This window comes from Gossypium hirsutum, chromosome A10 (genome assembly GCF_007990345.1).
Source record: "Gossypium hirsutum isolate 1008001.06 chromosome A10, Gossypium_hirsutum_v2.1, whole genome shotgun sequence".
NCBI lineage: Eukaryota > Viridiplantae > Streptophyta > Magnoliopsida > Malvales > Malvaceae > Gossypium > Gossypium hirsutum.
Window position 1 is genome coordinate 11,244,914 of NC_053433.1, and position 15,009 is coordinate 11,259,922.

The following is a 15,009-nucleotide window of genomic DNA, read 5'->3' on the forward strand; positions in this document are numbered from 1 at the left end:
TCACGAATAAAGCCTGACTTGTGCATGGAAAACAAACTGTACGCTAAGCAAATCACTCAGTGGTAAATCTATGATTCAAAACATTTATAGTAAAATATGGGCATAATTGCAAAAAAAAATACCCTCAACGTTTGGGGATTTTTGGTTTTGTGCCTTTAACCTTTTTATTATTGACACCCTCAATGTTACGATTTTTTCAGAAATCAATCCAATTTTAACAGTAAACGTGAGTTGACCGTCAATCAAATGGCAAGTCAACGAAATAGCCTATGTGGCATGCCACATAAGCATAATGTCATAGATAACGTCATCAAAACAATTTTTTTTCATTTTTTCCATCTTCTTTCTTCTTATCTCTTTCTCTCTTCCTTTTTAAAACATTTTTTTTTCAATGCTTTCCCAGATTTTCTCTCTTTCCAAACACATCTTTAGTTTTTTCTCTTTTTTCTAGACTTTCTCAACACCTCCATGAGTTAGTAGTTTTTTCTAATCAACACATCTTTGTTAATGAAATGGCTTATAACAAACATCCAAAAGAGCATGCAAACTAATAAATTCCATTTTCTTCAATTTTCTTACCATTTTCTTTAGTTTTCTCACCAACCAAACAGAATAAAACAAAAAGAAGCTAACTTTATAGTATTTTAACAAAAACCCAGCAAATCTCACGTCCCATTTTATACTAATTTAGCTAGATCTACCAACTTTAACCTCCAAATTCAGCATTGAGAAAATCTGGGAAAGTATTGAGAAAAAAAAATGTGAGCATGATTCGGAATTGTTGGAACACATACTTTTTTTCTCAATTTGAAGTTCAACTATAGAACAAGACGAGAAGGCTTATCTAGTTTTAAGAAATGTTGGGGATGATGTTGCGAACCTTCTCCCTATGTTTGTCTCTATTAATTTGAAAGAGCTTGTTTGGTTTGTGCAACTGGCCTTTATGGAAGGCTAAAAACTGTTCTATTTTTTAGAACATTCCTAGGAGTTTTTTTTAGTTGTGTGAACAGGGTTCTCTCTACCTCTTTCTAGGGTTGGAAGTGATGGCAAAGATTCACTAAATTGGAAAAAATCTCCTTCACCTTTGATTGAAGTTTAATTGTGATGCATAATTTGATATTGCAATGATTTTAGGGACTCTAATGGTGATAACGCCCTTACACCTCTGCTGAAACCATTACAGTTCGTCAACTCTGCTCCTTGGAAAGTCAGAGAGGTTGGTCTCATGTTATTGTGAAGTCTTGATTGCCTGCAGCTTATCCAAAGATTAAAGAAGTCAGTTTCTTGTAAAGATTGGAGAATATTAGGATCTTGTTATAATATTGTGTTTTCTTGGTTAGCTGGTTTGACAGGGTAGATAATCTAAATCATGTTTTCTTTGTTATAAGATTTTAATATTGTGTTTTCTTAGTTAGTCACATGTTTCTTAATTCTGAATCATGTTCCTAAATAAGATAATCCAGATTTGGGTGTTTGGAAAGAGAGAAAATATAGGAAAGCATTGAGAAAAAAAATGTTTTAGAAAGGAAGAGAAAAAAATAAATGAGATGGAAAAAAATGAAAAAATTTTGTTTTGATGACATCATATATGACATCGTGCTTATGTGGCATGCCACATAAGCTATTTTGTTGACCTGTCGTTTAACTGACGGTCAACTCACGTTTACTATTAAAATTGGACTAATTTTTGAAAAAATCGTAACATTGAGGGTGTCTATAAAAAAAAGGTCAATGGCACAAAACCAAAACCCCCCAAACGTTAAGGTTATTTTTTGCAATTATGCCTAAATTATGCAATGCATATATTCAATAGTTAATTCGATCTCCTATCATTTTATACCAATTACTTTCCATATCATGTATTCATATTAGTACCAATCTTAAAATCTATCCATTATATATTACAAATTTACTTAACTTGTTTAAATTCATTTCATGTTTAATTCATCACATAAGCACACAAATTTTACCAATTTTCATTTACCAATAAGACAATGGATACTTAACATCAATATCTTTTTATTATCAATACTCATGCATAGCTCTTAACAAATTTCGAGCTTGATGACTCTTTTAATCACAACCGACCCCTTCAGGGCTCGTATTCATTCATATTACAAATACAATTTATATTACATTTTATTCTCCACATTTCCCAATTAGTTTATTCATTTATAACTCTACTGACCAATAAAGACTCAGAACAGATACACGTATCTGTCACCCTAGGTTGTCCGGCAATGATGTCGCTATAACAATATATAATACCACCATAAATTTCCCAACATGTAACAGCCCGATTTTGGGCCTAGTCGGAATAGTGGTTTCGGGACCACAAATCCAACGAGGGAAAATATGGTTATTATTATATTTTTATGGTCTACAATTTCACGGAAATTTTCGTAAAATTTCGTTCGAAAATTTCGACGTTTGGGCACTCAATTTAGTCAAAAGGACTAAATTGTAAATAGTGCAAAAGTTGAGTTCTATATGTAGAAGTATCTAATTGATATGAAATTTTAAATTGGAGGTCTTTATGTGGTAATTAGACCATTAGTTAGTTGATGGACAAAAATAGACATAAGAAATGAGAGAAATAGATTTTTTTTAAGTGGGGGCATATTAGTCATTTGGTAATAAAAAAATAAAATGGGAAAAAGATGACAAAATCATCATCTTCCTCATTAGTTGCTGCCGAAATTTGAAGGAAGCCATAGCTAAGGTTTCTTTGCTTTCTCAAGCTCATAGTAAGTGCATCCTAGCCTCGTTTTTAATGTTCTTCGCATTTTTGGAATCCTCGTAACTCGGTTTAGCTTATTCTAGCAATAATTCGTGTTAGGGCTCATATTTGGAAAAATACCCATAGGTGAAATGTGTTTATTTTGCTGTTTTATGGTGGAATATGAAGCTATAAATTATGTTAAACAACTTTTGCTAAGCTATTTTAAGCGAAAACGGGTAAATAGGCATAATCGGTAAAAATAATTATTGTTCATAAGTGTATGTTAGAGTGAGAATTTGATGTTGCCATAGAAGGGAAAAATGTTCAGCATGTCATAAAACCTAAGAATAAGTGATGAAGTTTAATTTCCGAGCTTGGGGACAAAAGTGTAATTATGCAAAAGTTTGGGGGCAAAATTGTAATTTTTTTAAAAAGTTGGGTGGTGGATTATTTTAATGAATGTGAACATTAAATGAGTTAAATTTGCTATTATAGATCAAGAAAGACGTGAAGATTATCTCAAACGAGGAAAAGAAAAGATAGTGGAGTGAAGTGCAAAATTACGATATTTTGCACCGAGGTAAGTAAACACGTGACTTGATGTATTATTTTGACATTAATTGATATATGTTGAGATTTATTTGGAATTAAAATAAATGTTTGGCCATATCCTAAAAATGTTGTTAAATCGAGAAAGGTGGTAAAGGGTTGCAATATATGATTTATGGGTTGAACACTCGGAATAAGCCGAAGTATGTTGTACATAAAGGGGTTGCTGTGTACTGATTCCCCGATTCATTGGTGGTGCTATGTGCGATATCCACCGTATCTTTGAAATGTGAAAGGGGGTTGCTATGTGCTGATTCCCCCGAGGGGTTGCTAAGTGCTGATTCCCCAGTTCATTGGTGGTGCTAAGTGCGATATCCACCGTATCTCTGAAATAAAGAGGGGGTTGCTATGTGCTGATTCCCCCAAGGGGTTGCTAAGTGTTGATTCCCCGATTAAGTGGTGGTGCTAAGTGCGAGATCCACCAATAACGGTTAACATTCCGAGTGCTCAACGAAAAAGTGTGGAAGGTGAATATTGCCATATGGTGGAAATTTTTATGGGGCAAATATTGAGTTGGATACTAAATCGATCCATGTATGAGATGGGAGAAAATATCAAAAACGAAAAAAAGAACGATTTAGTTATAAACTGTGTTGAACAACAGCAGATGGGTAACTTTGAAAAATCACCATAAATGGTGGAAAATGAATGGGAAGCTGAATAATATATGAAATTGAAGCTGAATGTGTCTATTTTCATATGAAATAAATAGAATAAGCAAAAGAGTTGTATTTTTGGAGATATCTGAATTTTTACTGAAACAGGGCTGGATTGATTTCGGGATCCCCTGTTCTAACTTTGGAAAATCACCAAAAATTGTAAAAAAATAATTATGGTGTGAAATTTATATTCCTGGATTCCTTATTGACTCTATTTTTAATAGAAACAAGCGAAACCATTTTTAAAATTTTGTACAGAGAGTTAAGTGAATTTTTTTGAGGAAGGGTCAGAACCGTTGGGCAGTGAAACAGGGGAAGTTTTAATGAATAAACTGTACTAATTGGCTGGGTAAAAAATTCTGAAATTTTTATGGTGAAATGGTATATGAGTCTAGTTTCAGGGAAAATTTACGAAACTCAATTTGGAGCCCTGTAGCTCCGGATAAAAATAAATTAGCGACTATGACGCAGAAAAACAGTTTGCTGGAAATTGCCTAAACAATGAAGTTATTCATGAATAAGTTTATATTTTGGTGTAGTTATGTGAGTAATTACTTATTTATCATGTGTTTACTTACTAAGCTATATGCTTACTAGATTTTATTTTTTCCCTTGATTATAGTGACTTCCGACAACTCGGAAATTTGGAACGAAGTCAGACAATCATCCACACTATCCTTCACACTTGGGGTATTTTGCTACTATCGTTCCGGAAAATTATGGCATGTATAGACGACCTATGAAATATGGAATCATCATGTAAATATATGTTATGGTTTGATTTAAAATGTGGTGTTCATTAATAGTTAAATTGTGAGTATTATTATAAATGAGTTTGGTTGATATATATATATTGGATTGTGATTTAAATTTGCAGGAGGTTTAAGCAAAATTAAGCAGAAATGCTGTCGAAATTTTTTTTAAAAAAACTTAGTAATATCTCATACTCTGTTCCGAGCCGGAATACGAGTAAGGGGTGTTACACAACAACAATGGTTTTCTCAACTCAATTAATCTGTCACTTCGGGTTGTCTGATAACGATGACTCAAAGCATAATATCTACCACTTCGGATTTCCCAAAAACGATGGTTTTACTTAGTACTTTGACCCTATGGCATGTCAACTGTATCTGACTCGGTCCGAACAACTAATAAGGTATTTCATTTTCAATTCGTTATGTATAGTTCAATTTACAATTCGCTAATCATAGATCAATCGACATATCACAATTCCATAACTTATATAGCATGTTTCAACACAATTCTATGTTAATTAACAAATATCATGTAACACCTCCAACCTGTATCCCTTACCGGAATCGGGTTACAGAGTATTACTGGAATGTACATGATGTCCCTTATTCGAGCCCTCGAGGCCCAAAATACGCGTTAGAAACAAGTCGGGACTAATTCGAAAACTCAGAGAATTTTTCGAGAATATTAAAAATTTTCAAAGCTGCAAGGTTCCCACTGTCATATGGCCAGAATGTACCTTCAATATCAAATTTACCATTCCCTGCAAGCTTGGACATTAAGCAATTCAAAAATCATTCGTTTAACCAGTTTAAAACACAATCAAACACATTCAAAACATATCAAAGTAATCATCCTAGGTGCTTAACCAATGTAACCTCATTGGTACCACATTTTTATCATCAATTTATATTATCAAAACATCATTCAAATTCAAATTATAAACATACCTAATTTAATCCATTTTACCTAGTTTATGAATATTTAAACATCAATTTAACATGCCATAATAACTTCAAAAAACAAACACATGTTTATATGTATATACCAAACTAATATTAAATTTATAACTTCATTTACATTTAATCCACAAAATAACTATTATTTAGACATCCTATGTACATACCGACACAAAATATAGACATCATTACATTTGAGTTCGGGATCGTTGTCGGATGCTAAATTGGAGATCAAAATTAAGTACCTAACCTGCACACGGAAAATAAAACCGTACGCTGAGTAAAACTCGGAGGTATTTCTATAATCCGAATATTTAAAGATAAGTAATTACAAATATTCAATTGAAATATAAACATGTATTAATATTTAAATATTACAACAACCATATCATATTCATTTGTTTCACAAATATCTCAATTCTCATACTCGCTATATAAATAGTTTTTCACAATTCATTTCACATTTCATTATACAATTGCATTATCCATTTCATATTCATTTCATGAGTATATAACTCATATATTCCATATATTTGCAACATATTTCACAATCTATTTTCAATTCACTATTTCACTTACATTTCTCATACCATGCCATTTCAATATCAATTGTAAAACTTTATTATTCATTTACCCTTATTAACATAACTTGGACTCGGACGGATACACGGATCCAACCAAACACACTAGTTTAGCACCTAGTGCCTCATCGGATAATTCGAAGTAATAAATTGACACCCAGTGTCTCATCGACTTGAAGTCGAAGAAATCCTTGAACTCTTTCAATCCTATGGCATGCCATTTATATCCGGCTCAGCCCGATACAGTTAATAAGGTTTAATTTCACAATTCAAAAACAACCAATATCCAATATCAATTTTTCATATAATCACATATACATATAAATTCAATTCAATATCAAAATGTCAAATACTCACCTCAATCACTTACCATAAACATTTAATAAAAATACAACAATTAATAATTAGATTTGAATAGAAATACAAACTAGAAATTCCGAACTATTCCTCGTCGACTTTATCTTTCCCCTTTTTAGTCGAGGGATCCGGTACAACGTTGGCTACGGAATTAAAACAATTAGAATTCTTCAATACAATACAATTCAATTTCATATTGTATATTTCAATTTTTGCTCAATATTTGTCTAATTTTCAATTTCGTCCCTAAACCGAGACTAACTTTATTTCTTTACAATTAATCCTATATTTTCACACAAATTCCACTTTAAACTAAATTTAACTCACTATTTTCACTTAAATCCCTAAATTTTGAATTTTCACAATTTAGTAGCTATTACTCAAAATTTACAATTTAATCTATAATTCAATCTTTTTTCATTTCTAACTTAAAAATCTATCAATTTAATCCCTAATACTAAAATTATTCAACAACAACAACACTTAAAAACTCTATAATTTCTAAAATTTTGACATAGGTATGACATTATTTAACACTGAAATTTCAAAAACATAAAAATTAGAAGAAAAATGAACTAAATTAACTAACCAATTGAACTTTGAACAATTGAAACCCTAAGCCCTTCGTCACCTTCTTTCTCTTTTTCTTTTTTCGTCTCCTTCTTTCTCTTTCTCTTTTTCTTTCTTTCTTTTTTGTTTTCGTTTTTGGCTTGGCTTTCTTTCTTTTCTTTATTTATTTATTTATTCATTTATTACTTTTGTTTTATATGATATAGATAAATACTTAAGGTTTTTATATTATAATATATAAATAAACTTACACGTTTTTTTTAATCTTTTGTGACCTCATTTAATGCCAATGGCATAATTGCTTATTTAATCCCTTTAATTATTGTTAATCTATAATTCAACTTTCACCCTATATGTAATTTAGTCCTTATACCTAATTACTCTTAATTCATGCAAATTCACCTAACCAAAACATTATTAACCACACAACTAAACTTCGTAAATATTTCTAATAAATATTTACGAGTCTGATTTACGAAAATGTAGTCTTAGAAATGCATTTTTTAACACTCGTGACTATCAGGTCGTTACATATCAAGTAAATTTTAAGCTTCGTACTTTATTTAGTTTAGTCCCTATCTCGAAAATCAATCTCAAATATACCAAATCAACCCAAATAGTCATCAATGACTTACCTCAACAATGTATGATGTGAAATGACATGAAAACGCAATAATTAAATAAGTTTTGAATCATAGAAATGCAAATAGAAAATTCCAAGCTGTTTGCCGACAACTTTGGATTTTCTTTTCCCTCTCGACGATCCAGTTCAATGTTACCTATGGATTAGCATAAACATACAAAGCTATCAGTATTCAGCTAATTCACAATCAATTATCAATTTAAGCAAAATTTACATATTATTCAATTTAGTCCCTAAAACTAATATTAATATAACTTTCAATTTAAACTCCCAATTAAAATCTGATTTCACTACTACTCATTAAGTACCTCATATTTCTTATTTATACAACCAATTTTACAATTTATTTGATTTAGTCCATAATGTACAAAACTATCAATTAAGTTTTACAATTTAGTCCTTTTTCATATCTAAGCTTAAAACCTATCAATTTAACACCTAAAACTTTTAATTCTCAACAATGGCATCTTTCAAAACTTTAATAGTTTTACAATTTGATACATGGTTCAGCTAGATTAAGCTCTCATGATCTCAAAAACATAAAAATTACTAGAAAAAGAGTAAATTACACTAACTAATTACTGATTGAAAGCTCTGAAACCCCTATCAATGGCATCTTCTTCTTGCTTATACCTTTGGTTCAGTTGAAAGAGATGAGAATCCTCTCTCTTTCCACTGATTTTCGCTTTATATACATGGATTAACCTTATAATTAATTTTAATTAATTATGTTTTACTTTTAATTAATCATAATTTTGCCCATTAAGCTTAATGACTTCTTACCGTCTACTAAGTCTAAATTAAATAGGGTCTAATTGCTATTTTGGACCTTTGATTAATTGCATTTAAACCTTCAATCTATTTTCTAATTAAAATCAATAGCGATTGAACATTACGATTTAATCCTTAAACCTTAGTTAAGCCTTAATCCAACTAAATTAGTTATCAAAATTCAATTCACCTATATAATAACTTTGTAAATATTTTTATTTAATATTTACGTGCTCGATTTACAGAAACAGAATCCCAAAACCATTTTTTTCGACACAACAAAAAACCGGATCATTACATTGACACTCGGTTTTAGGTCACTTTTGGATATTTGTTTAATCATTTCAAGCACTTTCAGGTTTAAGTTAGATGAGTTCATGTTAGCTTTTATGATCATATCAAATAAAAATAGATTAAAATTCGAGTTAATTAGATCAATTTTTGGGTTTAGATTAGAATTGACAAATATAATTCGAACACACTAAAATTCGGATGAAACCCATTTGAAACCCACCTCAAACCCTTCGAAATGGATTGAAGCAAATGAAAAACCCAATTCATAAAACTAAGTTTCAAACCCTTTTGAAACATTAAATTCTAAATCTTGTTTCAAACCCGAACTCGTAAAATCCTTGTTCGAAACCCTTAAATACCTTAATCACTGTTCAAAATCCTAAATTTTAAAATTGTTTTTGAGAACCCTAAATCCCCAAATATTGATGGAAACTCCAAATTCCAACTTGTTCCCAAAATTTATTTCAAACTCTCAAATTCAATTTTAAAACATCAAATCTCAAATCCCAATTTAAAACCCCAATTAAAATTGAATTACCAAATCCGATTAGAAACCTAAAGTCTTAAAGTAATGTAGAATTATTCCAAGGCATGAGCACGATAAAGCCATAGTAAATATCGTCCTACAAAGACTTATCTTAAGGCTATCAATTACTACCTATTCATGTTGTTCTACAACATCAGGTACAGGATTCAGGGTTAGACCAGAGACGTCAGGCATTCCAGATTGTAAACCAGCAGAACTTTGAACTCCAGCAGACGCCATGTTATTCGGGACACTCTGGGGTAACAGTTGTGCTTGAGATTGATTACTTTGTAAAGAAATAGGAATTGGTTGCCCTTGACTGTGAACTTGGTTCTGCATGCCCTGAGAACCTACCCAAGAAATTTATATTCAGAAAGAGAAGTTAGAGAAGAACCCACCAGAACAAAATTGAGAAACATTTAGAACAAGATGAACAACAAAATACCAAAACAATAACTATTTCATTCAAAAAGAAACTAGAATTAGAACATGCAGGGAAATTGAATAATACAACGAGGAAGAACAAGAATCATGAAAAACTTATTCCTAGCACATACAAAGATGCATGCAGCACTAAAAAACAACTGCTACCCTTCAAGCGGGGGACAACAATGATAAAATATAGGGAATTTTCATTCAAATAGCTTTTGACAGCAAATATGCAGATGTTGTAAGTTAGACAGCTCTGCATGTAAAAGAACAGAAAAGATAACTACATGGAAAATCTACATGCATGAAAGCAAAATGCTGTTTTTTGCTAGTACCTGGATCAGGCGGTATGCTTTTATTCCTTGTCTTGGGTACAGTACTCTGAGACCTGTTCTCCATTGTAAGCATCTTCAAAGATATTCTCTTTAGGTAGTCAGACTGAATGCAGACAACAACATTGAGGTTAATTTATTATTCAAAAACAAGGTAAGGTTTTCAAATATGTTATATTAACCACACCTAATATTGAGTTTGCATTTAGCATCTTTTTTTTTCCCCTCTCTTCTCTCTCTTCCTCGCTAGATTTCTATCTATATCTACTTCAAACATAGTTTACTAGGTAAGGAGTCGCAATGTGTACATATCTATGCAAATTTATAGAAAAAAAAAAAAAGATACACACGCAAAAAATATAGGTAAACAACAAGTCCAAGCATGTTAAAGAATGCTACTTTTTTATGATTACCTGGCTGGTTGCTGCAGTAAAAATCTTTTCCTCAAACCTTACAGCTATTTTCCTGAGTTCATTTAAACCCTCTTGACCAGAAAATGGAAGGTGCCTCTTCAGTGTATCCATTCTACGTACATAGGGCATTGCATGAGTTATGATCATGATACATGAGAGAAGCTTCAAATGCTACATAAATGAATGTTACGGACCAAGTTGTCAGGTTTGTAAAGCAACACAAAAATCAAATGAAAAATAACCAGGATATAATATAAGAACCACAAAATTCTCCTTCCTAACTTTCTTAGGGCAGTCACATTTAAATATCATGAAGCCACAACATTGGATTTAACAAAGTTCACCCAAAATAAACTATGACTATCATGGCCTTCATATATCAGTTACATTCAGATAGACCACAACCATAATTGCCATTGTTCGGATCACAATGTAGAAAGGCAGCTCTGCTAGTGTCAATTACAGCAATAAGTTATTTAATGAATAGTCATAATTCAGTCAGTAAGAACAAAAGAGAACCACCAATCCATACTCCGCTTGAATGAGATAACAGGTCCCAAGCTTAAAAGGAGCCAAAGATATAAAAGCAAATTGCATCCTTATTCAATCACATAAATTCGTTAAATGATGAATCTGCATATGCATAAAGTTGGACACAATAGCTCAGCCACATGCCCCCATCAGGTTCCAGATATGTGGTCCATATATTTTTTGTACCCAAACTCATGTTAAGACTAAAAGAGCAAGCTTTGGTTCTCAAGCCATGTATTTACAAAACAAAGAAAACACGTTGGAAGAGGAAAAAAGGCGTAATTAATGGGAATGTTTGGTTCATAACAATACTAACTAAGACTACGGACAACATGCCAAATACTCCCAGCAAGTTAAGTATAAGTATACTTCACCGAAAATAGTATCATAAAATTCACTTACACCTTATTGACGATTCTCTGTCGTGAAACTGGCAGCAACTGGGTTCTCCAATCACCTGTGTCCATGGTGGGCTCTCCACTGGGAGGAGTAGACATCCAGTTATTGGTATCCATCAAATTCTAACAACACCAAAATAGAACAGTCACAGAACTTCCAGATTAATTGTTTTGTCATAAATTATAGATCACGAAAAAGAAAAAGTAGTAAGTTTGGAAACAAATCACTCCTCAAGTATGCAAAAACATCTGACAAGGTTATGTAGAATAAACACTTTCCCATTTACAGTTTCCATCTCTTGATAAGAAACTCAGGGTAAAACACATGGTTATAAAATGTCAATTTATATTTCCCCGTAGATACCAAAAAGCATAAATTTAAACATAAGAGCAGGATTTGTATTTGGTAACGTTACAACATAATTTGGACATGATAAAGCTTTTGCAGCATCACTTTTAGCTCTAACAAAATGACAGTACGCCTTACTAGACAATCACAGACACCCTACAATTGAACATAAATCTTTCACTGTTAAGGTTCCTCAGTTTTGTGTGTGTGTGTCTAGGCCATTGGTTGCAGAAAGAAGACACTAACTCCCTAAAACACCACTACTTCCACAACAAAATTAGCACATCACCGGCAAGCATATCTAATATTCAACTAATGCTATTAAGTAAAGAATTAATGGTTAGTTGGCTTCCGAGAATGCTACCGAGGCTCAGGGTTATGAAAAAGTTCAGTAATCTTGAACAAAACCAACTGACATCTTTCCCAATGAAATCAACGCCCTCAATTAGAACTTTATCGTGTATTATTAAACGAAAAGAAGAAAATTACAAAGATCAACAAAATTAATAGAGATGATAATTTGCTTTTGGGGTCGCTTTCATTTTCGGGAATCCAAATATTTTTAGATTTTTTTCACAGCAAACATTTTAAATATATATATATATAACGTTAATTGACTGTTGAGATTAAAAACGCAATAAATTCATTCAAACAACTCAAAAAAAAAACACGGTAAGCTAAGAATTAATGCAACGGAATGATAAAACCTATTAAAAATTTGATATTTTTACCGCAACGAAGAGCTCCCAATTGCAGAAGAGAGATCCGCCTCCAAAATTCCTCAAGGATTTTTCTCAAACACCAAATCCCCAGACTGAACTAAACACACACGTCCGGTTCTCTTCGATTATACAGAAAGAAAATTTTAAGTTTTTTGTTTTGTGCTTCTGAAAGATAATCAGAGGCTTCTTTTATTTTCAGAGAGTATGAATAATACAAAAGCTTAACGCTTAAAAAATATCATTTACACTCCATTTATTTTACTGAAAATCATTATTTATTTATTGATTAATATGTATAAAATATTTTCTGTTAATAGATTTCTTTAAATTTTATTTTTTTATTATTTAATTAAATTTATTTTTATCTATAATGTTGTATTTTATATTATTTTTGTATATATTAAAAATATTATATTAAATTTAGATTCAGTTATTGTGAGTATTTTTATTTAAAAATGTGACATCAACAAAATTGACAAAAAAATAAAAGATGTCAACAATTTAACTTAATTTTCAAATTTGAAAAGTAAAAAGACTAAATTCTTAAAAATAAAAGTATAAAAACTAAATTACAAATCTGTGAAGTATGCATAAACTTATGACATATTTTAACCTTTATACTACAAAATATTTATTATTAATATATTTATAATTGTAATAAATATTTATTATTAAAATATTAATATTGAATATTTTCAATAATATGTGAATAATATTATTTAAACTTATTATTTTAAAATTTATTATTAAAATAAAATTAAAATATTTAATAATTTATTATTTTAATAAATTATATTTATTATATTAATAATTTATTATATTACTAAATATAAATAATTAAATATGTATGTTTAATAATATTGAAAAATATAATATTTTAAATATTTTTAAAAATAAAAATAAAATTTATTATCAATATAATAATATTAAGCTTGATTTAAGTTAATTTTTATATAAAAATAAAATTATCTATAAATGAGCTCTTTTCCGGAAAATGACTTACGCTTTTCAAAAGGGTAAGTTATTTTACAAGAAAAATGACTTATTTTACCTTGACCTGTAAGTCATTTTCCGTTGACCAAACTATTTTCTGTGAAACAAACACAGGAAAATGCAGAAAGTATTTTTCGTAAAACCTTTTACATGTAAACAAACGGACCCTTAATAAAAATAATGAAGAAAATCTTGCCTGTGCTTATTTGTTTGTTTTAAATTAATTCTTTGAAAGCTATAATATAAATCATAAATTACATCATCATTTACTCAATTTTGATATCATTATTAAATCAATAATAAAGCAGTCACTTAACTTTCAATTCAATTACTAAATTTTTGAAAAATAACAAATTAGCCAACCCTAACAATTTTCTGTTATAGACGTAATAAAGCTGCCATTGTTCGTTACAGACATAACGGAGCCAGTACTTTATTTTCTACCAACTAAGTCTAACACAAAAGTGTACAACATTTGCAACCATACAGTGCTTTATAAGGAGCTAAATGAATGCTCGACTAAAAACTCTTGTTATACACAAACTTTGCTAGTGGCAAATGCTCCTCCCAACTGCCACTAAAGTCGATTATAAAACCCCTCAACATGTCCTTAAGAATCTAGATGACTCATTCTGACTGCCTATCAAACTGTGGGTGAAAAGTTGTGCTAAATTTCAATCGAGTACCTAAAGCCTTGTGTAGCTTCTTCCAAAATCAAGATGTAAACCGAGGATCTCGGTCAGAAATGATATATACCGGTACTATATGAAGTCTCACAATCTCAGAAATATATAACCTCACCAACTTCTGCAATGAATAATCAGTACAAACAGACAGAAAATGTGCTAACTTAGTTAGCTTATCCACAATTACCCAGACTGAATTCTTCTTAGTAGGTGTCAAAAGCAACTCGCTAACAAAGTTCATGGTCACACATTCCCACTTCCACTAAGTGATTTGAATAGGCTGTAATAAACCAGAAAGAAATTGATGCTCAATATTAACTTGCTGGCATGTCAAACACTTACTCACAAACTTGACTGCCTCATGCTTAAAACTAGGTCTCCAATGTAACACCCTTTAACCCTTATCCGTCTTCGGAACAAGGTTACAGGGCATTACTGGACTATTTAGATCAATTATGAACAATAAACAAGTTAAATAGAAAACACATCATAAATTAATCATATTGTCCCTTTTATGGGCCAATATAAGTATTTAAAATGAATCGGGACTTAATCGGAAACTTAGAGAATTTTTTGTGAAATTTTAAAATTTTTCCTATGTGCAGGGCTCACACACCCATGTGGTTTAGGGACACACCTGTGTGACTGTAAACATGCCAGTGCTTCAAGCCGTGTCCTACTCCGTGTTACTCTCTAACTTACCTCACACGGC

General features: G+C 31.0%; 1 protein-coding gene across 2 annotated transcripts; it reads right to left on the reverse strand.

Annotated features, from left to right (window-relative positions):
* Positions 1-9,441: 9,441 nt before the first annotated feature.
* Positions 9,442-12,888, reverse strand: LOC107897283 (mediator of RNA polymerase II transcription subunit 15a). Of its 2 annotated transcripts, XM_016822672.2 has the most exons (5): positions 12,628-12,888; positions 11,552-11,670; positions 10,619-10,730; positions 10,209-10,311; positions 9,442-9,794 (listed from the first exon to the last, which is right to left on the reverse strand). In XM_016822672.2, the coding sequence occupies exons 2-5, from the start codon at positions 11,662-11,664 to the stop codon at positions 9,577-9,579; spliced, it is 546 nt and encodes a 181-aa protein (XP_016678161.1). In that variant the 5' UTR covers positions 11,665-11,670; positions 12,628-12,888; the 3' UTR covers positions 9,442-9,576. The 2 variants fall into 2 exon arrangements, with proteins under 2 accessions (XP_016678161.1, XP_016678163.1); XM_016822674.2 differs by lacking the exon at positions 12,628-12,888 and having other exon boundaries at positions 10,619-10,789; positions 11,552-11,671.
* Positions 12,889-15,009: the final 2,121 nt, after the last annotated feature.